Source organism: Ambystoma mexicanum, chromosome 13 (assembly GCF_040938575.1).
Source record: "Ambystoma mexicanum isolate Mex_15411 chromosome 13, UKY_AmexF1_1, whole genome shotgun sequence".
Lineage (NCBI taxonomy): Eukaryota > Metazoa > Chordata > Amphibia > Caudata > Ambystomatidae > Ambystoma > Ambystoma mexicanum.
This window is the reverse complement of record NC_090938.1, coordinates 387,828,494-387,855,050: the sequence shown is the minus strand read 5'-3', so window position 1 is coordinate 387,855,050 and position 26,557 is coordinate 387,828,494. Positions and strand designations below refer to the sequence as shown.

Here is a 26,557-nt window from a genome sequence, read left to right as displayed (position 1 = left end):
CAAGGGAGATGTAGGGTTAAGACTTTGCTCCTGTTAAACAATATGGGTCGGAGGGAGAAACCTGTGTGTAAACATAACCTCTTTACTCTGACTGCTTCAGAAACTACCTTTGGGGTTCCCTACCCTGAAGTGATTACACCACTTTTCTTCCAGCCACATATTTCTAAAGCTAACCTACTGATTTGATGATGACATTTCTCGTACTCCCTTAGTTTGCAGTGGGAACTTCCAAAAATCCTAATTCAACAAAACAGCCTGGCACCAAAGGCACTACATGTCAAACTCTGATTTCATTATAAACACTAACCATTTACAAGAAGCTCACCCCCCTGCTAACGAAATCAGGAACATGCTGTGGTATACCTCGAAATAAAAATGAATAAACATTTTCCAGGCCCTCCATGCTTGTCATCTTTTGGTATCAATTTAAATCTTGCTTGTACATGCAAATGCTAAGAGCAGGTTAACCAATAATCGCTGGCTCAGGTAGGTTATTTTCTCATGGCTCCCTTCAGCATGTTAAGTGGAGGTGTCTTATATGATTTTTCTTTCGGAGGAAGATGGCATGTTTTGGTCCGTGGCCTTTTGAACAGTCTTGGGCAGCGTCAGGAGTAAAACTATCTTCTAATGATTAAGGGATATGTGAAAATCTGTTGTTCTATTCATTCCCTATGAATAGGAGCATTCTCTTACAGAGCAACTATGAAACAAATCCCCTTTGACTTATTCATTAATTTGCATACTTTAAAGCAAGGAATGCAATAGGGATATCAGTCCCTTCATACTTTGGCCAGTGCAATATACTTTTTCCTCTATTACCCAAGAGAAACACCCACCTTGGGTACTGCCGCCTGGAACACAAAATCACTGACTTCAGCAGCAGTTGAGTTACTGATGGTGGTAGTGATGACAAGCAAGGCAGGGGTGGTATCTGGCCTCTCAAAGGTAAACGTAATCTGCAGTCCATTCTTGTTGAACACTGTTAGGGGTGGGATTGCAGCTACCATGAAAAGAGAAACAAGAAAGAGGGAGAAGTGAGCAGCAAGAATCAAACCCATGCCCCAAAACATAAGTGTGGAATTCGCAATTATAAGTAGCCAAGTAACACTTACACTCACGGTTTCAGTTATAAATAGTTATTTATTTAACATATATTTTTAAATAAGCTTTCTTTAAAAAGGGCAAGATATGTAACAATCAAATATACTTTAAAATACTTTTCCAGAATCAGCACAAGTTAGTGGATACTCATTGGAGATGCTTTTTACACACTTCCTACACCCGGAGGTGACTTCATTCAAAAGGACAGTAATGGTATTTATATATCACTAGATATTGTAGATTCTGAGGGTGCAGAAAGGAAAGCTTAGAGGAAGAAAAGGTTAAACAGTTTATCAGGGCATGCGAGTGCACTTAAATCTTCCAATGAAGTCTAGACAAGCCTTTCCCAGCAATAACAGTCTAAAACAAGTCACCACTGATGAGGGACAAGAATATCAAACTCAATGGACTAGAAGTGTCTGCAGGGAGCCAGGACAGCCAAAGTCAATTGGAACACAGTTTATGGAGTGGAGTCACTTCTTAGATATAAAAAAAAAAGTCCAGCACAAAGTTAGAGTTTTGTAGAAATAACTTGTAGGCTCACAAGCTGTTAAGCCTGTGAAAAGCAGAGTTGGAATCAACACTAAGGATAAGCCACTGTAAGTTTCAATTGAGAAAAGCACAGCTCAAAAAGACACTGAGGCAAGTACCCCAAGTCTAAATAGTATCTTTGGTTTGAAGAAGAGTGGTGCAGCTGGATTCTGTCCTGTTGCAGTGGTGCAGACCCTGGGTTCCTGAGTCTCAGTCGTGGGGACAAGTGAGAGGATGTCTGAAGGGTTCCTGCGGCAGCAATTTGAAGGTCGGTAGCTACGGGGTCTTTTAGGATCAGAAGCACTTCGCGGTTTCAGCACTCTAAACAGCACCATGTGGATCTTGGATATTGGTTGGGCTTCCTTCACTTCTTGGGGTCTGCAATATGGTGAGGGGACTCAATCTCTGGTCGTCCTGCTTCTGGAGAGTCCTTCAGAGACTCCTGGAGCTTCTGGATGGATTTCAGAGGTTGCACTCGACTACGGATTTCTCGACCCCTGGCACTCGGTTCTTGCAGCAGCAAGAAGTACAGCCAATCAGGGAAGATGGTGTAGTGGAGTTCGTCTCGGGGTTAGTTAGTCCCACTAACCCAAGGGAAGTCGTCGTCCCTTCCGGAACTTCTCTTGTCGATCAGAAAAAGGAGTTTCAGCATAGCAGCAGGGCTTCACCAGGCAATTCAAAAGGTCCAGGAGGATGCAGCAGGCTTCATTCATGGTTTCTTCGTCAGGTGTCTCTCCCAGTGGTCGACTCTGCCTCTCGTCCTAAAACCCTTGCCTTTTGTAGGTTGTTCCCATTCATGCACAGCCTAGGCTGTCAATCACATAGCAGGGAGCTGCCAGCCAGTCAATCAGGACTGGTTGCATTCAGGCATTCCTAGAGACAAAGGACAGGGGAGTTTCGGGAACCTACCTCACATCCTACCTTTCCGGACACACTGGAGCCAGATGCGTGTTTCAGAGCTGAAGCCCGCCAAAGGCAAAATGAACAAAGGGCTCAACTCGGCCTCGACGCACACACCAAAAACCAAGAAAGATCTCACAAACAGGAAATGGTGAAAAAAGAAGACCGGGCCATTTTGACAAAATGTTCACCCATGGGTGCAATACTGCATCTGAGGATTCAGCCTACAGTAGAAAAGCATAATGGTAGGAACATTAAACCACTGCCACCAGCCGTTTAAAGTAGTGAGGGTAACATAACATTTTTACATGAGAATGTAGGATAAGGGCCTACTAGGTAACCTCCCCAGCACTCCACATAAGATGGTGTGTGCTGGACCAAAAAAGAGAAAAGGTAAGTATAGTCAATTTCATTTTAATCTTCTTGGGAAAAAGTAGTTCACACAAGAAAAGGTATTTAAACCTTATAAGAAATCTAAAGGATTTCTCAGTGACACTGCACTGAAGGTGCTGTGTGACACCATAAAAAAGTAGATACATATGGAGTTTGTCAGACTTCAAATACACAGGAAGCAAAATCCAATTCAGGTCAAAACATGTCGTAGAGTGAACAAAAGGGTCTCACTCACTTCAGGGTTAAAATTAAAAAGTCCTTAAGTCCATCAAAAGAGCTGGGGGTCTCTAAGGTTGAAGGGAATTAGCACAGAAATGAGAATTCTCCCCAAAACTGTTATACTGCAATTGTACTGTGATTGTTTTTTTCAAGGTTGATTTTGTAAACAAAAACTAATTCTAAACCTTGCTTCTCTTTCCTCTCTTCACTCCTTCTTTAACACCCTTCTGTTGGATGCCAAAAAATGCCACTTTTCCTCCTCGACAGCTTATCTCGCCCAGTCCCATCTCCATCCTCGTCTTTTTCAACTCCTTACGCTAATCCCTTCTCCCAAACCACCTGAACCCTCACCCTCTGTTCTTCACTCTTGCCAAAGCAGTTCTTTGATTTCTTCATCTTTAAAATAAACCATCTCTGTTCCTCATGGTCTATTCTCTCTCCTCTCTCTCTCTCTTCCTCTCCTTCTCCCGCTCCTTCTCCTTCTCCCTCCTATGATCAAATTCCACCACCTCTTGCTGCTCCCCACATTTATAATACGATTGGTTATTTATAACGCGCTTAATACCCAGAGGTTTCTAAGCGCGGACCCGTGGACCGAACCTGTGTTGCTCTGTGTCGTCTTGCTCCAAGATTCGGATACTGCCACCTACCTGTATCATGCCCACCCTACCTTTTCTTCTCTGGACCCTCTCCATTTGTCCCTTATTCCTTCAGCCTATCCTCATCTTACTTGCTGCTTCAAGCTTTCTCTTTCATGAGAATGTGTTCCTTCCTGCTTAAAACACACCACTATCATCCCCATTTTTAAAAAGCCTTCTCCTTACCCCTCCTCTTGTTTAAACTATCGACCCATTTCTCTTCCTTTTCTTTCGAAAACATCTGGCGCGAACAGTCTCTTACCTACACTTGCACTCTTTACAATCTGGTTTCTGTCCAGCTCATTCTACCGAAAATGCTTTTCTTCATGTCACCAATTTTCTTCACTTTGCCAGACTCAAACATTCTTCTCTTGACTCACTTGGTGCATCAGGCACTGTCCTTCACTGTCCACTTCATACCTTTCCAACCACTCCTTTAAGGTATCCTGGACTGGCACTACCTCTGACTCTTGCCCTCTTCAATTTGGGGTCCACGGGGCTCAGTTCTTGGCCTCCTGTAGTATCTGGGTTCATCAGTGAGTCAGGAAGGACGCTGGAGCCATAAGTATAGAAAAGGAAACTTCTTTATTGTTACAGGGTAAAGGTTATGAAAGGTAGGTAAGGGGCTAATATAGTAACATCCTTTCTTATTCCTCTCCCATCTTGTGTATCTTTAACTGCCACAGCTGGAACCCTGAGTCAACACCAGGTTGCAGCCCATGCAACATTCAGTGGCTTTCATTGCTATGCCAATGCAAGCCCAATACTACACCTCCTTATTTTCCTTCTATATCCTCCCTCTCTCCCAACTTATATCCTGTTTCAGTCTTTCGCCCAACTTTTATGCTGACGACACCCAATTGTTCTTTTGCTTCTCCTATTTCTCCGATTCTCTTCAGACCAATGTACCAGCTTGCCTTTCTGTCATCAAACACTGGAATGCACAGCCATTTCTTGCACTTAAACCCGGTGTAACAAATCCAGAGTATTCGTTCCTTCTCTGCAGGGGGGAGCTTCCCCTTGTGGGACTATGGAGCTACGTCTGCTAGCCAATACCCTCACTAGGGGTTTGGGAAAGTCGCATCTCACTCGCAGCGACGACTCCTTATGGGACAAGGATTCCCAGTGGACCAAGTCCATCATATTTCCCTCAAATCCAATATCCAAAATGTTTTCCACTTATATGGGAGTAAATGTTAAGGATAAAACTGCGAAACCTGTATTAATGTTTAAATGTGCTGCTGACCCTTTCTACCAACCCAGGCCTCAGGACCAATAGACATGAGTTTCTCTTACAGCAAAGAACATATAAGGAAGAAGACCATTACCAGGGAACAGAGAGGAAGAGGTGGAGCTGAAGCGCAGCACGCCAGCTGTAGATCCCTTGCACAGAACGCTGCAGCAGCGCAGAGCCATCGCTACCTGGAGGAAGGACCGCGACTTCTATGTGGTGGACGGGGAAGCCTGCGTAATGCTGTCTAGCCCAGGAGCGATGGAAAGATTGTCGATACGGTCTCACCCGGTGATAAGCTCGAATGAGACCGACACAAGAAACCAATGTTCCAAAGAGTGGACACTGAGAAGAGAAAGACACCCACGAGCCCACAAGAAGGTTGCAGTCAGAGAAGACCAAAAAGAGAGAGACCAACTGACGAAGAGTCCATCAGCTTGGGTGGAGTGGCGCAGAGCAGACGCTGCCTCCCTATGGCTGGGAACCAGTGCTGTCTGGGGGTGGGATCAGAGTGTACGTGGTGGGCGAGGTGCCTGCAGAACTTTGCATAGCCCACGAATGCGGAGCAAACAAGGTGCTCAGCTTGCATACTGAGACGCCAACAGAGGAAGGAGAGACACAGGCGAGCTCGCGAGAAGTTTGCCGCCGGAGGAAATCCGAGAAATAGATTAGATGGGCCTATGGGAAAGCTGTCGGCAGAGAAAAGGCACCAGCGAGCCACGAGAAGGCTGCTGGCGGAGAATGCCAGGAAGTAGTCTGATGCAAGGAGTCCACTGCTACCGGAGCCAACAAACCTCCCTGGAGAGACTACTGTGAAATAACAGGTATTGTAAAGCACTCATGGTGGCAACAGTAAAGACAGGCGCAAGTGCTCACAGTTCAAGGGTGTTTATTAAACTGTAAATGCAGGGTGGAAAAACGCCTAACTAAACCTAAATCTAAGATGGGAGCAAGTGTCGAACATAAATTGAAAATAAGGGAGTCTTTGTGGCATTGTGTCAAAATAAAAAGGCCTATACTAAATAAACTATTGCCAATTCCTTACAACTAATTACAGAAAGAGCGTAGAATAGGGTTTTTAATAAAGAAAGAAGTGTTCACAAATAATAAGTCAGGGCGTGATTGCCAGGAGTCTCCCTTCCCCAAGTTTTCAGCACGGGACAAGGTGGGACCTTGGAGCAAAGCAGACCCTTAAGCCTTCTCAAAACGAGCCAACAGTTCCATATCAGCAATCAGGTTGTTCAACGGTTATGTCTCCTTTCAATAAAAGTCTTTTGCCTTTGAGGGCCTGATGCTTTCAACAAACAAACACAAAGTTCTCTTCCACATATACTTTGGGTGAGGACTTCAACCCCTGGGTCCCCCTCTTCCGGGTGCAGACTCCTCACCAGTAGTATTCCACAAAACAACTGAACAGTTCCTTTTCTCAATGAACTTTAGGGGAAGACTTTTTAGCCCTGGATCTCCTTCCGCCAGGCTCAGCACCAACTGACAAGAGGGACAATTCACTTCCCCTGGTCTTGCATTCACGAATCTTCAATGTCGTTTCAAACAGTTCATCAAGCTTTGCCCTTGGTGGTCGGCTTACATCTGCCGGGTTCACTCTCATCAACTTCTACCAAACAGTTCACTATAGGACTTTAGACTTCGCCCCTTGTCATTAGCATCCCTCCGCCCGGTTTACTCTAGCCAATTTTACAAAACACAGTTCCTTACTGATTTCACCATGCAGGATAATTTTCCTTCTACACAATCATCTGTCGGTCAAAGACATTCAACGGTACACTGGATTTTACAAGACTCCTGTATGACCACTTTGACCTCTCTTCGCCTCTTCCCAAGGCCTACTGATTATGGTAGTCTCTGCCTGCGGGTAATCGCCTAGAGTTTTCTGTGTGAGCACCCATGTGGTGCCAGACTCTTCTGTTGCAGGCTTTCCCTCACTTTCTCAATAGTCTCTTTATGCATTCAAAGTTCAAATTTGCTGTTTGTTACTTTTTGTTCAAGACAGCCCGGTTTCTTATCGACTCTCCTATCGATTCACCGGCTGTGATGAACCGCTTGGCTTTCTTATCCTTCGAGTCCAGGTTGGTACCACTGAGACAAGCGCCTCTCCCTGAAATGGTTATCAGCAGAGGAGGGTCTTGTGTACCATTGACATCTGCTGCAACACTTGCTGGCCTTTGTTCGTGGTCTTATGTTTCAGATTGCAGAGGTTACACGGACCTGGTTCTGAAAGGGCAAGGTCACGTCTCTCATTGTCACCCACTCGGTATTCACTGTCTTTCACGTTGTGCGGTCTGCCTTGCTCGTCCTGTGCTCTAGCTTTTATCCTCGTGGGGAAGAGAAAGGGCCGTCAGGTGTGAGAGATTCTGGTCAATTGCCTGACTTTGCCTGACCCTTGTATTGGGACATGTAAGGTAAACGGCTCTGGTGTTAGTCCGTTGTCTTTCATGTTGTGCAAAAGTGCTTGTGTTGCAAAAGGGGGCGCATTGTTTTGGAATATCCTACGTGGGTGGATGGGGAAAATGTGTTGAAAGGAGGGATACCGGGTCTCACCCGTCGGTGTCCCACTCCCCAAGGACCTCCCGTGTCCTGGCCACCTGGATGACAGATACCCGGGGACTAGTTAGAGAGACACCTTCAGGTTTCTCACAGTATGCAGTTTGGGCCTGAGATAGTGAGGGAACGGTCAAGCTCTGCAACAAACCCAATGTAAAAGTGCAAAACCCAAAGATATCTATAGGGGCAAAGTCTATGAATGTGCTAGACGCCGAACCCCTGAAGAGATGCATATAATCGCCAAGATAATAGAGACACAAGTCCAGCCTAAGAGAGAGGAACCATCCTAGCAGGGTGTAAGCCAAGGGGGTAAAGGGCACTGTAAAGCTCTAAAGCAACCAAGCCAAGATACTGATAACGAGGTGGGCCATGATGTTCATGAGAGAAGGTTAACCATAATAAGTACTGTCTCCAAGCCTGAGGAGTGACAAAATGGCCCTGGAAAGGTGGCTGTCAAGACATATCCCATATATTTGTAAGGGGATGATAAAAAAGTAAATTTTTTTCTGCCTCAGGAAAATGTCTATGTTTGTGAAGGACTGAAAGGGAAAACTAGCTCATTTGAAAAGAATTAAGACGTAAACTGAGTTTTCATGAACAGCACTGAATGACTTTTGTACAAGGGACTGTTGGCAAAGGCCAACCAAAGATCTGTGATGAACATTAGTTTCAAGAACTGTTAACAGAGGAGGGGGTCCGTCATAACGTTAGGAATATTTATTTTCAAGAAAGGCCAAACACTGAGAACTGTAATGAAAATTCTTTTTTTCCAAGAAGAACGGTTACAAGCAGACGGGCTTAAAAGGCAGAGCCTAACAAGCCAAGCCTAGCAGGCATTTACTTGAGATGTTATAATTTGTGTTTAGTGGTAGGGCCAGATAGTTAGATTAGATTTTGGACCAAGGACAGACCTTTTAATGTGGATAAGACTGTTGGGGATAATTCTCATAAATGTGCTAATTCCCTTCACTTTAGAGACCCCCAGCAACTTTGCTGGATTTTGAGGATTTGATATTTTTTTACCTGGAGAGAGTGTGAGCCTTTTTTCCCACTCTCTCATGTATTTTGATGTGTGTTTTACTCTTGTGTTCTTTGATTATGGAGTTTTAGATAACTCCATAGGTATCATTTTTTCATGTGTGTCACACAGCACCCTCAGTGCAGTGACACAGGGAAGCTTTTTAGGCTGTCCCAAGGTTTAAAAACCTTCTCTGGGATAAACTACTGTTTCCCAGAGAATGTAAGGTTAAATTGACCTTACTAGTCTTTTTAAATTCCTAGACCCAGCACACACTATCTTACAATAGAGTGCTGGGAGGGGGGTTACCCAATATCCCCTATGTCTAGAAACTCATGTAGCAGTCAAATGCTACCCTTTCCTATCGAAATGGCTGGTAGCAGTGGTTTTACAACAAACTACCATGATTTTTCCAGACCTCGAACACCGGTAGCTAAAAATCGCGGGAGACATGTTTTTCAAGATGGTGTCTGAGCCCCCTTTCTTTAAACAGGTCCTGGTCTTCTTTTTTCGTCATTTCTTTTTGGAAAGGTACTTCTAGAGGTGTCTCTGCGTGCCAAACCAGGTTTGGTCCCTTTCTTTCCATGCTTGAAGACCGCCTCTGGTGCCCGAGTGTCTAGGGTGGGCAGGAAGTGAGGAAGGTGCCCGAAACTCTCTGTGCTTAGTCTCCTAGGAGACCCAAATGCACTCTGGCGTGATTGGCTGGCTGACTGTCCGGCAAGGACAGCCACCTTGCTGGGGGTGTGGCAGCTAGGCTGGAATGAATGGGAGAAAACTATTTAAAAGGCGAGTCTCTTGGACTGAAAAGCAGACTCAACCACTGGAACGAAAGAACCGAAGACGAGCTGGAAGAGGACGGCTGCTGCAACTACTGGACCGTTGGTTTGCCCGGTGGAGCCCTGCTGCAGGTCCGATTCGCCAAGTTCATCTCGACAGAGAAGCCCCTTCAAGGAAGACTTCTTCCTTTGAGTTGGTGGGATCAATCAACTCGTAAGCCACCTGGATACCATTCTAGGAGCAGGTTAGGATTAACCAGGGGGAAGGAATCAAAGATTTGGCAATTTGCCAGCTTTGTGACCCGTCCCTGTGCAGTGCAGGAGTCCGCCAACGTCCTCACTCTTGTCCCCACGACTGAGGCTCAGGAACAGCGAGATCTGCAGGAACAGAAGCCTTCAATTACATCTTTTTCTTCAATATAAGGTACTGTGAAAACCCGACAGAGAGAACTTGACTCTCACCGCGAAAGTTTGTGGAACTTTGGCAACTTGCAGGCCTAGTCAGCTTGTGACCCGACATATGAACCTTTCTTTCGTGAACTACTTCTAAGAAACGTGGCAAAGACTTTTCTGTTTTAAATACCAGAACCGTTTTTACTTATACAAGACACTAACCCATTGACTTTGGCCTACCTATTGCGTTGAATCAACTCCTCTGGTGAACTCAAACTATTTGCACTGTTTTAGAGTAACTGTAATATTCGTTTTATTAACTTATGCTTTTTTGCTCCTACTTCAATGCTATTTGGCTCCTACTTCAAGGGAGCTCAACTGCTTAGTAATCAGTATTTTAGTATCATTTTTGTGCGATATTGGTTGCCTCATTTAGTGAATGCTTTATAAATGATTGTTTAATAAATTAATAAGTGTTTTTACCAAGAAACCTTGCGTATAAGTGTATATCTGAATACTTATCATTGTAGACCTTTGTGCAACACCCTTACAAGCTCACATTACCTCTTGAGATAAGCCTGGCTGCTCAGCTCGCTACCAAAAACTGTGGTACAGATACCAAAGGTTGCTTTTGCTTAAACCTGCATTCATAGTTGTGTGTAGTGGTCCCAGAGGGTACTGCATGCAAACTCTGCCCAACAGAGACGTCCTGACTAGCACCTTAGGGTTTCCATTGATGATAGGGCATCTCACCCCAGCTGTAGGGCCAGGTTAGGCATTTTTCTTAATGTAGGTTAATAAACCTTTTTCTTTTAAACCATGTCCAGTGGGGATAGGCCACCAGGGGGTGCACAGATGAGGCTGGTCTACGTGTGAGCTCTGTCTCCAGTGGTCCCAAAAGGGGCCTGAGCCCCTGCCTTAAGGACCCCTAGCCCAAGACAATGTGTGGAATCGAGTGTAAGAGGGTCCCCTCCTGGCTATGTGAGAAAACCAGATGAAAAACGGACCATGTAGCCCGAAGAACAGCCAATATTGTGATCCGGCGTGCTGCGCAAGCAAACTTGATTGGGAGGTGAAAGCGAAAGACGCTTGGCGTTGAGGGATCCCAGCGAGAGCTCCGCTGCTCGGGGAGCACCCAAGCTGAATATCTAAGTGCCACGCAGGAGAAACAAGGACCCGAGACGATCCCCACTTGGTGAGGCGCTTCGTACCAGACAGGTCGTCCCCAGGGCCCTTGAGGTGAGACGCCATGGGAGATGGACCCGGCTGAAGGAGGCTCTCCCGTCGGTCTGTGTGAAGTGAGATAGCGGGTGGCGCATCGCTTCCTGGGCTTCCCGCAACTGACCCCTCCTCCGAGCACCAACTGAAACAGCGGTGCCGGAGGGCGCCTGGCGGGAATCGTACTACCCTATAAACTGTGGAGACCAGGCGTGCGGAAGTGCCCACTGCTCTTGCATCCCTTGCAGGGGCCAGGACTGCTCTCCTCGGGTGACCGGAGTTACATTTTACAGAACAAACAGAATAACCGCCCAGCGACGTGACCCGGCCCGCCGGCTGGGGAAACAACCTGGGGAGCGAGCGAGTTTGAAATTGCCTGAAGTGATTGCCCCTTGTTCGCCCCCCCTCACTGTCCCCAGTCCGAAATACTGAAATACGCACCCCAAAGGCCCAGAAGAGCGTACATTTGCCCGAATATTTAACCTACTCAACACTCTGAGCCTGGAATGGCTCTGCGCACTACGAGGCCCGCCTCTGACACTGGTCTCTAGGCCGCGCCACACTGGGCAAATCCAAACCAGGGGCACTATTGGAAGAGGTAGTTAAGATGACCACCGTCAGGCTGAGGCCACTGCGGCTACTATAGGACCCCACCCGCTGGGGGACACGCAGTACTTCCACCCGAAAATCACGAGCGGAGTGGGCATAGAAGACATGTTAGGGGTAGCCTCACTGACCTCACAGTGCATCGAACATATATGTAACAAGGGTTCAGAGGACTTTATCATGCACTCACCATCACAAGGACTCCCCCCGCACATGAGCACACTCCTGGAACCATACTGAAGTTTACTGAACGAAGAATTAGCTTCATCACTAGTATCGGGAGGATCCCAGGGCGGTTAACCCACCCGCATGCTAGTAAGAAGTTCTTGAGGTGAAGGCAATCCTAGGAGCATACAAGTGAACAGAAGAGGCATGTCCCGGTCAGAGCGAAGTACCTTTCTGCACCCCGCCGCCATAAACTTTCCTTGGTGGGACCGAACTATACAGGTACATGGAATAGACGACTACTCATACTGATGGTTCTAGTTGAGTCAACACCCTACGGGGCTGTAGAACTCCTCTTGGTGGATTAGCTTGGACTTGTGAGGCAAATGAGGCGCGCACCCACCAGAAGAGCCGTGCTTCCTGGGACATTTCATGAGGGCGCGTAGCTGAGATAGAGAGAGGTAAATAGACTACACACAGCACTACAAACGCAAAAGGAGTGACTGCCGAAAGCAGGCCTCAGAGGGTTGGGCCCCCGTTTGTCAGGTCGTGTGCCCTCCTCGACAGCAGGCTTCCTTGGGACACAGGGGACTGTGGCCATTCTCAAGGTACACCACTTCCAAAAATTCAACAAAGTTTTCATGCTAATCGTAATTGAGACAGGTCTACACTGGGAGACGGCCTAGATCCTGGGAAGCGCAGGCCTTCTCTTTAGAGGCGACGCACCTGAAGCGTGCAGTCCTGTTGCCCGATCCTGACCACCATCCAAGACTGAGAAGGCTGGGCCCCCACTTGTGGAGCGTGTGCCCTCTTCTCTACCCACGGGATTGAAGAATCCTTTTCTTACTTTTACAAGGTCCTGGAGAATACCACGTTGTACCGAACGCGTCTCTTCGAAGGATCCTGGGTTACATATGTATGGACTTCATGGAGAAGCTTGCACCATATAGATTCTCCCTCCTCCTGTCCCCAGAATGGCAACCTCAGGAGCACAGGAGCACAGGTGGCCGCAACCAAAGCCAACGTGGCGGACCTGTTGAGCGAGATGAAAAGTATGAGAGCCGATATTGGTGCGAAAGTCGACAAATTAACACAGAAGATTGACAAGATGGAAGAAAGAATTGAGCAGTTGGAGCATAACCAGACCTCTCTTGGCACACTGGAATCCCAAATGGACCAGAGAATTGCAGACATTGAGGCCAGGGAGGAGGAGCTCTGAATGAAAATGGACGATTTAGAAAACCGAGAAAGATGGAATATACGTATTTTTGGCATTCCAGAGAGAGTGGGGGAAACTGATCAAGATCTAAAGAGAACCCTCCACACGCTCATGAAACTCCTGTTCGAAGAAGACTCCATTGATGAACCGAAACTTGACCGCATACATATAGTGGGAGGTACCGCAGGGGGCCCAGGGTTCTCGAGAAGGCCAAGCGCAGTGCACAGATCCCCCTGGAAACAGCGAGGGTCTCAATCTACCAGGATTTGTCGTCTTCTCTCACATTAGCCATGAGAAGGAAGTGCATCCCACTCACCAAATGGCTGAAGGAAAGGGGCGTTAGTTATCGCTGGGGCTACCCCTTCTCCCTCACATTCGAATGGGAAGGGAGCACGGTCATGTTCAAATCAGAGAAGGACATTCAGAGATGTACGGCCGAACTACTAGGTCAACAGGGAGAAGAAACAAATCAAGGAGGAAGAAGTGAAGATGGTAGATAATGGCGCATCAAAGGCCCGAGGTGCAGACGAATACCAGGCTCCAGGAAGTTCAGGTGGATGAATGCATACCCAGAAGCGGAAGGGTGACACTCGGTTGATCACAGACAATGAGAAGATTCTCTCTTGGCGGTTTGCTGGCAGCGGGGCAGAGAGAACTGCGGACATCCGGCTTACCATCTGAGGTCAAGAGGTACTCGCGTATGGGCGTAAGTGACACGGACATGTTGGAGTGATGTGACGAGTTAGGTGATCCGGGGGGGGGGGAGGGAGTAAGGAAAAGGGGCTCAATGGTTAAGTGACTGTTTTGAGATGGGACCAGGGCAATTCCGGTTCTCACTGGTGATCCGACTCCAGCTGGGAGAGGTAGCCAAGCTGGTTCGGACGCCGTTAGGGATTTTGGGGAGGGATTGGAGTAGGGGGTGGGGGGAGGGTGGGTGCAAAGTGTTATGCAGGTGCGCTTAGTGTGGCCTTTTGCATTCCATAAGGAAGCCAGATTTGTTAAAACCTGTCATGTACGAGCGACAAACCCCAGATAGGTAATGGCGGCAATTTCCAACATAGCGAAAGGTGCACTCGCAAGAATCTGTACACTTAACGTCAAGGGGCTTAACTCCCCTACAAAGAGGTCTCTGGTATATAGGGAATTTCGGGGATCTGAGATAGCTGTATTATTTCTGAAGGAGACCAAGTATGCACTGGGAGAGGAATGTAGGGTTTTACAGCCTAAAGTGGGGATGGAATATTGGGTATCCGGACCTTTTAAGAAAGCGGGTGTGGGGATATTGGTCAAAAAGGGACTGAATCTTAAGGTTTCTAAGGTATGGATGGATGTGGAGGGCAGAGCTCTGATGGTGGTGGGTACTATCAGTGGTCTAAGGGTCACGTTAGCTACACTGTATGACCCTAATGTGAGACAAACTGGGTTCCTACAGCGTACAATATCGAAAATAATGCTGAGGCTTCAGGTCATGTGATACTAGGAGGGGACTTCAACCTCTGGGCGGATACTAATAAGGACAGGCAAACAGCTGCCCCTGACCTGCCTGGACCGGCTGATGCCGGCCAAACGGCAATAGCAGGGATGATGCAAACATATAGGCTATGAGACATATGGAGGGAATTATACCCAGACACCACAGGTTATTCCTTCTATTTTGCATCTCACGGCACATATACAAGAATTGACTACATATACATCTCAGAGGAGTTGGTGGAAGTTACTACTCGTTCAGAGATTGAACCTATCGCCTTGTCAGACAACGATATGGTCTCTGTGGACTTAGATCTGGGTGCTCTACCACGTAAAGGGAATACGTGGCGCTACAATGAGTCTCTATGGAAAGACCCAGTCTTCCAAACCGAAATGATGATTGAAATAGAAGAATACCTCAAAGCTAATAACACGGGCAAAGTATAGGTAAGAACGGTATGGGAGGCAGGGAAAGCGACCTGGCGAGGGATCCTGATCATAGAAGGTGCCAATAAGAAAAGAGAAATGGCTCTGATAGAGAACAGATTGAGAAAAGAGATAACACATTTAGACTGGGTTGCAAGGACTGCCACTGAGGATAGGGTGGAGAAGATTGCGCTGGCCAGGCAAAAGCGGGACGAACTTCGCCTCCTTGACAAGGCACAGGTCGTTCGTAAACTCCAGCTCCTCAAACAGAAACATTATGAGAAGGGTGATAAGGCCGACACTCTACTTGCAGCTAGACTGCGTGGACAAAGGGAAGACAGATGGATGACAACCATAGATGAAGGGGTGGGAGACACTCAGGACCCGCAGAGTGGAACCATTCTGGAAGCATTTGCAAGGTTTTATGAACACCTATACAAATCTGAAATGATCCAAGGTAGAGTTTAAATAGATACCTGGCCAGCATAGAGATGCCGGAATTTACAAAGGTGGAGGCGGACACTATGGACGCCCCAATCACGGCTGAAGAGGTAGAAAATGCAGTGAAGAGGTTACCATTGGGGAAGTCTCCCAGAAACGATGGCTACACGTCGGGCTTCTATAAAACTTTCCTATCCCCTCTCCTCCCCTTCTTGGTCGAACTGTTTAACAATATAGTGGAGAAAGGTGCATCACCGGACTCCTTCTCGGAGGTATTAATCTCGGTTATACCTAAGGAGGGGAGAGATCCCAAATATTGTGGGTCATACAGCCCAATATCATTACTTAATATCGCCGAAAAGATTTATATGAGAATTCTAGCAGCTCAGCTAGAGATATACATGCATCGGCTCATACACCAGGATCAGGTAGGATTTATTCTGGGGAGGCAGGGGTCAGACACCATGCGCAAAACTTTACACCTGATACACGAATCGAGGAGAATTGCAGGAGAACCTGCTCTTAGGTCCGTCGATGCAGAGAAGGCTTTCGACAGAGTCGAATGGGGATTCCTAGAGGTGGTCCTGAATAAGGTACGACTAGGAGAGAGATCAGGAGAGCGGTGAAAGCAGTATACACATCCCCTAAGGCTTCGGTGTCAGTTAATTCCGACTACTCAAGATGGTTCACCCTGGGCAGGGGTAGTGTCATGATCTCTGCTTCCAAAAGGTCAGGGTTTTCCCAACTCCCTTGGAAGCAGATCCATAACCCAGGTTCCGAGTGCCAACCAGTCCCAATTGGGACCTTTTGGACCCAGTCCTGGCGCCAGTGGCACCAGGCTCATAAATATGCCCAGTCCCAGCGCTGGAAGCGCCGGGCTCATAATGCTTGGGTGGACTTACCTGCAGCAGACCATGCTGCTTACTTGCCTGCCAGTTGAGCCTCTGATCCTCTTCTGTTTGGAACTACTTTTCCTGTTGGGTGGGGCAGGAGCCACTCCCTAGATTCAGAACACTGGAACTCTTCTGGAAAGCAGGAACTCTTTTCTTACCTAGGCGTGGCTGTGGAAGGAGACACCTAAGCACTACAGGAGGCTATTTAAACCACACCCGATGGATGAATCTTGCTTTGCGTTATTCTGCATCCTCTGCAGCAGAACGCTCATCGTGTCTTCTCCATTTGATCCTGGGCCTAAGGAAAAAGGCTTACCATCCTGAATCCAGTCTTCAGCAACACCTATAAAGACAAGAAAGAACAGGTTAGCATTACGGTCTTCAGTGAGAGCTCTTCACTTACCTGGTCCATCGGCTGTCACCAACGCCTCGCGCTGCATTCCGGCATCTGAAAGATAAAGGCTTACCTACTCTTCGTGCGCTCCGGAGGTCTTCACACTGCATTCCGGCATCTGAAAGACAAAAGCTTACCAACTCTTCGCACGCTCCGGAGGCCTTCGGCGCTGCATCCCGCATCTGAAAGACAAAACAAGGTGTGTTTAAAGACATTGGGGAACTTTAATACTCACGTGCCATTACTCCTTTCCACATCTAACCCAGTGGGTATTCCGGCACCCTGCAGCCGCTCCGAACTTGTACCTGCAAAATAAAAAGACAGTTAGAGCGCATCGTGAAGCAGGCAACAAGCGCTTACTTACGTGCTTCTAGGCGCTTCTATTCATCACACGGGCTCCATCTTCAACTCACTTCAGCCCGTCATCCGCCATCGCCGGAACCCTGCAAAACAAGAGACATCATTACTAAAGACTTTAAAGACATTAGAATTACTTGAAACTTACCGTTCGTGCAGTAAACGGCGGACAGCAGTCCTCTGAAGTCAAGAGGCCTGCTCCCCTTATCCAGTGAAGAAACTGGTTACAGTACCCTGCCCCGAGGCAGATGGAGAGCACGGCGTTCACTTACCTAAGGTGAGAGCGTTAACCTTTGGGGTTCTACAGGAGAAGAGAAAGGGAAGGAGAGAGACATTCAATAACCCAGTTCCTTAATCCCATATTTTCTATCTGCAGACATCTTACCCTTCGAGTCAGACATACAGTGCACAGAGGTCCAGCCCAAAGAGCCAGCCGTGTGTTACACATCACCTTTGAAGATACGGTATACGCCCAGTCAAGACCGGCGTCTCTACGGGAATCAGGTGAGCGTTACAGGTAGTAGGCAGGGCTGCGCTCTGACTGCAATACTGTTTGCCCTGTCGCTAGAGCCTCTCGCGCAGGGGATCAGATCTGATCGGCTGATCGAGGGGATGCGAGTCGAAGGGAAAGAATTTAAGATAGCATTATATGCGGATGATCTATTGCTAGAGGTCACGATTTTGCTAACATCTATACCCAGGGTGATACAACTGATAGAACACTATGGACTCCTTTCCGGTTTCAAAATTAACAAGACTAAGTCTATCCTGTTCCCCCTGAATGAACCCACACAACGTGACAGGGAGAGGTACTCAGTCTTGGCCCTCACTATCGGGGGTACCACCTTGCGATAGTTAGGGATCAATCTGGTGAGGCACCTAGAGGTCTTATACAAAGCCAACTACCCCCGCCCCCTGCTTGACAAATTCAAGTCTGATCCAACTAAACGGCAGAAACTCGCAATCTCATGAATGGGGAGGTTAAACGCAGTTAAGATGGTGTCTCTCCCGAGGTTTCTATACCCATTCCAGATGCTTCCAATCAAGATGCCAAAATCATTTTTTGGGGAGGTGAAGGCGGCCATTTTGAGATTTTTATGGCAGGGGAAAAAAACAAGAATTGCATACGAAGTATTGACACTGCCCAAGGAAAAAGGGGGGTGGGCTTGCCAGACCTCGAAATGTACAGCATCCTATCCTGGGCACTATCTGGAAAATCTGGAGAGAGGGCGCAGACATGTGAGGCCTTACGACATGGCCATCCCCTTTGAGCCACATCTGGGCATCAGGGATTCGGGAAGAGATTCCAGACCATGGCAGATTTCAACGGTGGTTCGAAGCGGGCCTCAAGAGGGTGGGACAACTTTTTAAGGGAAGTAACTTCATCACGATCACTGACCTCGAAAGCACACTAAGCATAGGAAAGCTATCGGTTTTCCACTTTCTTCAACTTAAGGGTACACTAATGAGGGAACCATGGAAAGAGAAAATATAAGGACACCTTACCCCCTTTGAATCACTTCTTGACACTCTCACTGAAACTTAAAGGGCTGATCTCAATTATGTACAGAACTCTGATAGACGTTGATAAGGGATCTACGTCCAGGCTTAAGGATAGATGGGAGACAGACATGAACATGGAAATCGACTCTGACCTATGGTCCAAGATGTGTAAGGGTTCCTCTAGGGTATCGATTGCCTCACAGTATAAACTGCACGCTACTAAACTCCTTCATAGATGGCACTATGACCCCCATATATTGTCGAAGATGTTTGCTGGAGTCTATGCGGTGAAAGTGCGAATTATGAAGCCTCTCTGTGCAAAACTTGAATGTAGAAGTGTGCCTAATAGCATGCCCCGATTGAATTTAGAACTACAATGAGAAAGTCCTCCCAAACTGCACTTAAAAGTCAGCCTAAAAGCATACCTGTGGCGTTGCTACATTCAATTTCTCCTAATAGCTTACCTGTATTCCAGCTTCCTAGAAGAAAATCTACCCAACAGCGTAACTGTGCTGTAGTTCCAACTAAATAGCCCGTCTAACAGCATATCCTAAGATCTAGCTACACTTCAAAACGGCCTAATATCTGCAGCATAGTTACAATTAGTACGCTAAATCCTAGAATAAGTGAATAATATCACCCTGCTTAGTGGAACCCAGAAACCAAGACTAATCTCACCCAGTGATATAACCGAAGCTATAAAGTCCAATCTAAAATGTAAGTTGCACCTGAAACTACACCTAATAGCAGGTACTAACCATGAGTGCACCCAATCCACCAGGGTCGGCCGGAAACGACACCATGGACCGCCTCCACTCTCCGGTCAGCCATCCCTCCCGTCCCCCCTTCCCAATTGATCCCACCCTCCTTCACATCCCCTACCCATCCCCTTTCCAAACACCAAGCCAGAGGGGCACGATTGCGAGCCAACCACCCTAAGACCACTGCTCCCCCGAACCCCACCACCGACCAGCCTACGTTGATCATGCCCCTCCCCTCACTATCATACCGGGCACACCCTGCCCTGCAATCATGCACCCCCCGATTTCCCACTAACCCCCACCATCATCTCCCCCCGACCACACCCCTTCCCCTCCATAAAAACTGCACGCCTATCCCTAGCAAGAACAGAAGCCTCATTCCTCTCCCCCTTTGAACCCCCTACCCTCTTGCACACACCAATCGCAACAAAGACACTAAAGAGGAAACGTTCCTGGTCCCCATCAATCTCTCAGCACTCATCGCCTCCCCTGTCTCGACCCACCACCTCATTTCCCCAATCACCACCATCCCCTCTTGCTTCACCCTTCCTGAAACCCCTCTCACTCGATTTCTCACCGACCGCAACCGAAACCCCTAACCGCCCACACTCCACCTTCAAATCCCCCGTGCCAAACCCAATTTCCCTAACACACGCATCCATCCAGTCTGCACAGAGCGCATGTAGAGCGGATGAGTGCCTAGAGCGGATGAGTGCGTAGAGCATGTAGAGCTGATGAGTGCATAGAGCGGATGAGTGCCTTGAGCAAATGAGCGTGTAAAGCGGATGAGTGCGTAGAGCCGTTGAGTGCATAGAGCAGACGGAACGGGTGAAGTATGTGGATGGAATGGGTGACGTATGTGGATGGAATGGGTGACGTATGTGGATGGAACGGGTGACGTATGTGGATGGAACGGGTGACGTATGTGGATGGAACGGGTGACGTATGTGGATGGAACGGATGAAGTATGTGGTAGGTACTGGTTTAATATGTGAAGGGTACGGGGAAGTATGTGGATGGTACGGGTGAAATATGTGGATGGAGTGCATAAAACAACTTAGAATACACAGAACGGATCGGAGTACATGGAACAGATTCGAATGCATGGAACGGATTGGAGTGTGTGGAACGGATTGGAGTGCGTGGAGTGGACTGGAGTGCGTGGAGCGGACTGGAGTGCATGGAACGGACTGGAGTGCATGGAACGGATTGGAGCACATAGAATTGCGTGACTTCCATGGTATGGTTTGGAGTGCATGGACCGTTTGAAAGAGCATGTAACCCATCAAATCACATCACCACACTTACTCTCTTCTTTACACCACCATTCAACTAGAACACAGAGATACTATGACACCATTCGGTATAGCTGTTCTCATACCAACATCTGCCTCATACTCCCCATCACTCTAACTAATCACTGCTGGTTACACCCCCCCAGCCAGGCGTTCTCCTCAGGCCTAATGGAGCCACAATCGGTCTGGATAAACCCTGCCAGAACGAACACATACTCTTGATTTCTCAACCACCACACTTACCGCTAAGAAGCGGCTATTACACGAATGCCACACCAGCTGCACATATATACGGTGCTCACACGCACTTCTGACTCTCTCTACTGACTTGAACTTCGGTTCCCAAGGGCGTTCAACCTACCAGCGCCTTCAGACCATACCAATGGTACATAAGGCGCTATATAAATGCAAAGTAACAATGATTTCACTTTAATGTAATGAATACCTATGAGATGCAAAGCTTTTGAGATAAAAATGTAGCACACTTTAAATTCTCTAGGTATTGTAAGGTATCTGGAACTAAGGAGTCACTGCTACATTTGTTACGGATATGTTCGAGTTTGTTGAAACAAAGAATTGAATATTTCTCAAAATTTGTAAATGATATCTCCAGAGTCAACAGAGATAATATTTGGTATGAGATGCTTCATGGAAACTCTATTGTTTTGAAAATACGAGTTAATGAATTTTTGAGGGTTATCTGTCATCTATCATGAACTATTTAAAGATAATTTAATGCAAACTGTTCTGTTTTAATCTGAAAGTTTATAAAGATGTCATGTGTAATTTGTGATATTATGATTTTATCCAAGATTTTATAGGATTTTATGAGCTATTTGTATATGATATTTCATGAGTATTTATTAAGTATTTGTTAGAAGCTTGTAATTAGTATTTTATGTGTCTCCAATTTTCTCTCTTCATAAAGTATTTTCTTTAAGACACATTTTGTAAAGGTTTAAATAAACCAAAAACAATAAAGAATAATAAAATAATAATAAATGCAAAGTAACATAACATAACATGTGGTTGGGGGTGTCCCCGAATAGGAGTGTTCTGGTATGAAGTTCTTGGTTGGATCAGGGATATAGATGGGATCCACCGCAGGCACACACCTCTTCTTGTGTTGGTTGGGTTGGAGAGAAATTACCAAGCATTTGTGAGGAAGACCGGGTTGATTGACCCCCCCCTACTCCTAGCGGCATGCGCATGTATAGTGATAAAATCGAAAGCAGTCATGGCCCTGAGTAAGAAGGAGTAGGAAAATGTCACCACTAGCATTTGTTTGATGGAGAGGATCACTGCGGCACTACATGGAGATCCACACAATATGAGACATTGTGGAAAGACTTTATTGACAAGTATGTTACTGGACCCTAAACCAAAATGTGAATCGAAATTCTAACAGGGAAATGGCGTAACATATGCGAGCAGGTGATAGGGGGTGGAGTGTTGAGGGCCGAAGTGCACACCTGGTTCATGTAAAAAAACACCCTGGAGAGCACCTTTTGGGAGCTGTTCATTAACCTGTAGTAAGGTAAAAGATCCAAATCTGAACATGTGTGGTAGTCCGAAGATAAAGACCTAATGGTGGAACCATTTTGAGCAGAACACTGTTCTGGGGAGGGTGGTGAGAGGGGGAGGGGGAAATTTGTCTTTTGTGTGATGTGGTTCTAACGTTCGTGAGAAGGAAGGTTTGCAGGCTCTTCTTTCTCTGTTTGACAAACTATGTGTTTAATGCCATTTGTTGGTTGTTTAACCTGTGATGTTGAAAATTCAATAAAACCAAATTAAAAAAAAAACATGTCCAGTGGTCTGACTATTTCTGGCACTCCACATCGGCTAAAACTGAACTTAACTATCTGCTATTGCTATCGAGCTATCCTGTGGGTATTTCTTTCTCATCTGCTTTTCTTCCTTTCTCCTCTACTGCTTGTCATCTCATTGTCACCTTTGATGCCTCACTTTCTTTCTCTACTCACTTTATCAATACTGCCCGCACCTGTCCCCATCACCTACATAACATGCGGCATGCTGGTCATTTCATGTCCCCCCGTACCACTAAACTATTCTCCTTGCTTGTCTTGTCCAGACTGGACTACTGCTACTCCCTTCTTCTTGGGCTTCCAGCCTCGCATCTTGCTCCCCTTCATTCTGTCTTTAATTTCTCCACCCGTCTCACGCTTTCTCTCCCTGCTTGTGACTCTATTTCAACTTAGCATCGTTATGCCGACCTTCTCTCCTTCGAAAATCAACTATTATTCAATCTCCTTTGTATAGTCTATAAATGCCTTCATGGTCTCACCCCTTCTGATTTTGCTTCTGTTATCGCTTTTCATACCCTCATAAGTTCTCTGCGCTCCCAACATCTCCATCTTCTTTCTGTTCGCAAACCCCCCCATGTGCTTTGTCACGTTTTTGCTCTTTTTCATTACTTGCCCCGAAATACTTGAATCCTCTTCCTCTCTCTACCCACTCTGCTCCTTCTTTTCATCTATTCTGTGCTGCTTTGAAAACACATCTACTCACATGATTGTAATGCATGTAAGTTAAGTTTTAGCTCACCATCTCCATTTGTTTGTACTGTCGTTTTACTCTATGTTCAGTGCTTCCGCAAAGGTGCTAAATACATTTAATAGAACACACATTTGTTTTCATTTAGATATATGTTTGCATTTTTGGTCCTTTTTTATATAATCCTTTTATACACTTTGGTTAAGCTGCATTGTTGTGTTCATGGTCTAAAATGTTTCATAAATGTGTTGTTCAGCAGTCAATCAACTACAGATTTTACCCTCAACCTCAGATTAAGTAGATCCATGATGAATTTGTTGAGTACTTTCGAGTTATTCCAAGGATAATGCAATTTTAGTATATAGCTTATATAAACTATACACTATGTCTCTTGTTAAGATGGATTTTCAGAGTCAACCCTGTGGACAGATTCAGAGAGGCCACCCTATTATAGTGAACTGACCGATGCCTCCAACACTGGGATAGGTGCTGTTCTTTAACAGTTAGATGACAAAGGCAAGGAACATCCTATATGTTTTATCAGTCGCCAATTTAAAGAGAGAGAGCTCAGGTGGTCTACTGTGAAAAAGGAGTGTTTTCCCATAGTGTGGAGCTTCTAAAGCAGCGACCCTACCTCTATGGGACTCGCTTCATTGGGCAAACTGACCATATGCCCTTAAAGTGGTTGATGAACATAAAGGGAGAGAATCCTAAATTGCTCAGGTGGTCCATAAGTCTTCAAGGCTTTGAGTTCCCGAGTGAGCATAGGCCTGGTACTCAACATAGCAATGCTGATGGGCTGTCCAGGATGTATAACCGACTGAACAGAAAACCCATCCAGGGGTGGATTTTATTCCCCGGACCCTAGTGTGGGGGAGGGGAGCAAGTGTTAGGAAAGATTTTCTCTTTTACCCTTCACCACAATGACTTCAATAGGACACCCTTCTTTTTGCTTGTTTGTTAACCTGTCTTGATTCTTTTGAAGGGAAGCAAAGCCCACCCTGGACCACCCAGTGCATTGACCATCCTTGCCTGGGCTACCTCACTGCCGCTGTCTTCGTTCCGAGTTGCGACTTGGAACTTGGCAGAACTCCAGTTTATGCTACAAGTCGTCTGTCCTCGCAATTACAGCTGTCTCACTACAAGGGAAGCTGTGCTGGGGTTGCTTCTGTATTTGTCACCGTACGATCACCTGTCGGTCACCTAAGAGTGGTGATCTTCGTTGGAACAATCCTTCAATCCGTGAGGTGTCATGAAGAGTCTGCATTGCAGAAGGTGGGATATTTTCTTCATTTCTGGGAGCTGACTGGAACTGTTTGCTCTGCAAGGCGACCAAAGTGACCTCTGTACTTGCTCCCCTGGGCCTTCCTCATCCAAACCAAACACAGAAGATGGTGCTCCAAACACATTCTGGAAGACCTGCAGTGTCATCAGGAAGAATCTGAGTGAGGGGGGTAAGTTACCATGCCTATTTCTGTTCACCCCATGTCATCCATAGGGTAATTGGCCGTAAAGTCCTGGTCCCCAACTCCCTCTGGGTCGTCTTCCACCATTTCCTTCAGGTAGCGCTAGGGAGTAAACGTTAAACCCATGCAATCCCTACAGTGCAAAGGCGGGCCAAAAGGTGACACTTAAGTCAGTAACTGGTTACATTAATGGGTCTTAGGAAAGAAGGTATTTGTTCTACTTTCCCTCTAAAGACATCTATGGAACCCTCCCAACTTGGAGGCAAGTGAATTCTTTTTACTTCAATTGCCTTGCTAAACTCATCTGTTTTCCAGGCACTGATCAGTGCTTATGGCTATTGTTAGGCAAGACTGTATGGAGTAACCCTGTGGGAGACTACACCAGCCTTGTCCTCTTGGTAATAGGTAACCCACCTATTGGTATAGGTCTGTATTACACAAGTCGGTAGAGTGACTGAGCAGCCACATTTACCTCAAGAGGAGTAAATGTGAGATGTAACACTGAGATTCACAATTACAAGTATTCAAATACCACTTATTCTCAAGGTTTTCAAGTAAAATATTTATGTATTTAACTGTTGGTTTTAAATAAGCATTCTTCAGAAAGGGCAATATCTAACAGTAAACATGCACTTCACAACACTTTCTCAGATTTAAGTTAAGCAAGTTGATACCCTTTTGGGATGTCACAAACACACTCCCTACACCTTTAGACTTCAATTACTAGGACACTGTGGACATTGATATATCACTTTTGACACTTCATGCAATACAGAGGTTGTGGAAAAGGAAAAGGTTAGGGTAAGAAACATTTTAACAGGTTCTCAGAATATGTGAATACTTTGCAATCTTTCCAATGAAGTCTAGGTTAGACCTTTCCCAGCAATAAAAGTTAAACCTATGACCCACCTATGAGGGACAGTTAAAACCAAAGTCAATGGGTCAGAAGAGTCTACAGGGAGCCAGAACAGCCAAAGTTCATTGAAACAATGTCTAGGGAGCTGAGGCACTTCTTCAGATAGCACAAATGTCTTGCACAATATTTAGAGAGTTTGTAGAAAAATAATCACTGTTGGGCAACAAGCTGTTAGGCTTGTGAAGGGCAAAGCTGCAAACAACTCTGCAAAAGGCAGCTTCTGCAAGTCTCCAGTGAGAGCAAGCAAGCTTTAGACAAAAGAGGCAAGTACCCCTTCAGTCAAGACAGTACCTTATGTTGGAAGAAGAGGATCCAGCTGGCTTCTGTTCAGGTTGCAGTCCTGCAGTTCCTGGGTTACTGAGCCTCATTCATGGGGACAAGAGGGAGGACGTCAGGAGGACCCCTGCACTGCAGTTAGAAGGCGGCTATGGGCTCTTTCCAAGTCAGCGGCACTTGGCAGTTTCAGCTACCAGCAAATAGCATCACTGCTCTTCTTGGAAACCTTATGGGCTCCCCTTGCTTCTGGGGACCAGCACTCTGTTGCAGTGGCTCAGGCTTGGGTCGTCCTGCTTCGGGAGGGTCCTCTGGATCTTCCTGGAGCTCAGGTCTGGCTTAAAGACGATGCACTCTTTTTTGGTGTTCCTGACCCCTGGCACTCGGTTCCAGCAGCAGCAAGGAAGTACAGTCAGCGGGGAGAGGGATTCCAGCAAATTTGTCTTGGGGTCAAGTTGGTCCCACCAACCCAAGGGAAGAAGTCGTCCATTTATAGCTTCTCTAGTCGATATGAAGTTGGAGCGTCAGCACTGCAGCAGGGCTTCACCGGGCAGTTCAACGGTCCAGGAGGGTACAGCAAGCTTCTCTTCCAAGTTCTTTCATCAGATGTTTCTTCCAGTGGTCGACTCTGCCTTCTGTTCAAGAGATCTCACCTTTTATGCAGGTTTCTCCCATTCATACACAGCCTAGCTGTCACTCACACAGCAGGGTGGCTGTCCTGCAAGGACACCCAGCCAGCCAATCAGCATTGGGTACATTCAGGTAAGCAATGAGACTAAGGCACCTCCCTCGCTTCGTGCCCTGCCAGACACACTGGAGCCAGAGGCGGGTTTCAGCACTGAAGCCCCCCCAAAGACAAAATGAACAAAAGGGATAAA

The 26,557-nt window shown here is 46.5% G+C and overlaps 1 protein-coding gene across 3 annotated transcripts in view; it reads right to left on the bottom strand.

Annotated features, from left to right (window-relative positions):
- AP1G2 (adaptor related protein complex 1 subunit gamma 2) overlaps positions 1–26,557 on the bottom strand; it is a 742,171-nt gene that overhangs the window by 53,495 nt on the left and 662,119 nt on the right. For all 3 annotated transcript variants that reach the window (XM_069633944.1, XM_069633946.1, XM_069633945.1), the window contains one exon: positions 837–1,000. In XM_069633944.1, coding sequence (XP_069490045.1) covers positions 837–1,000 — 164 coding nt within the window. The remainder of the gene's footprint in view (positions 1–836; positions 1,001–26,557) is intronic.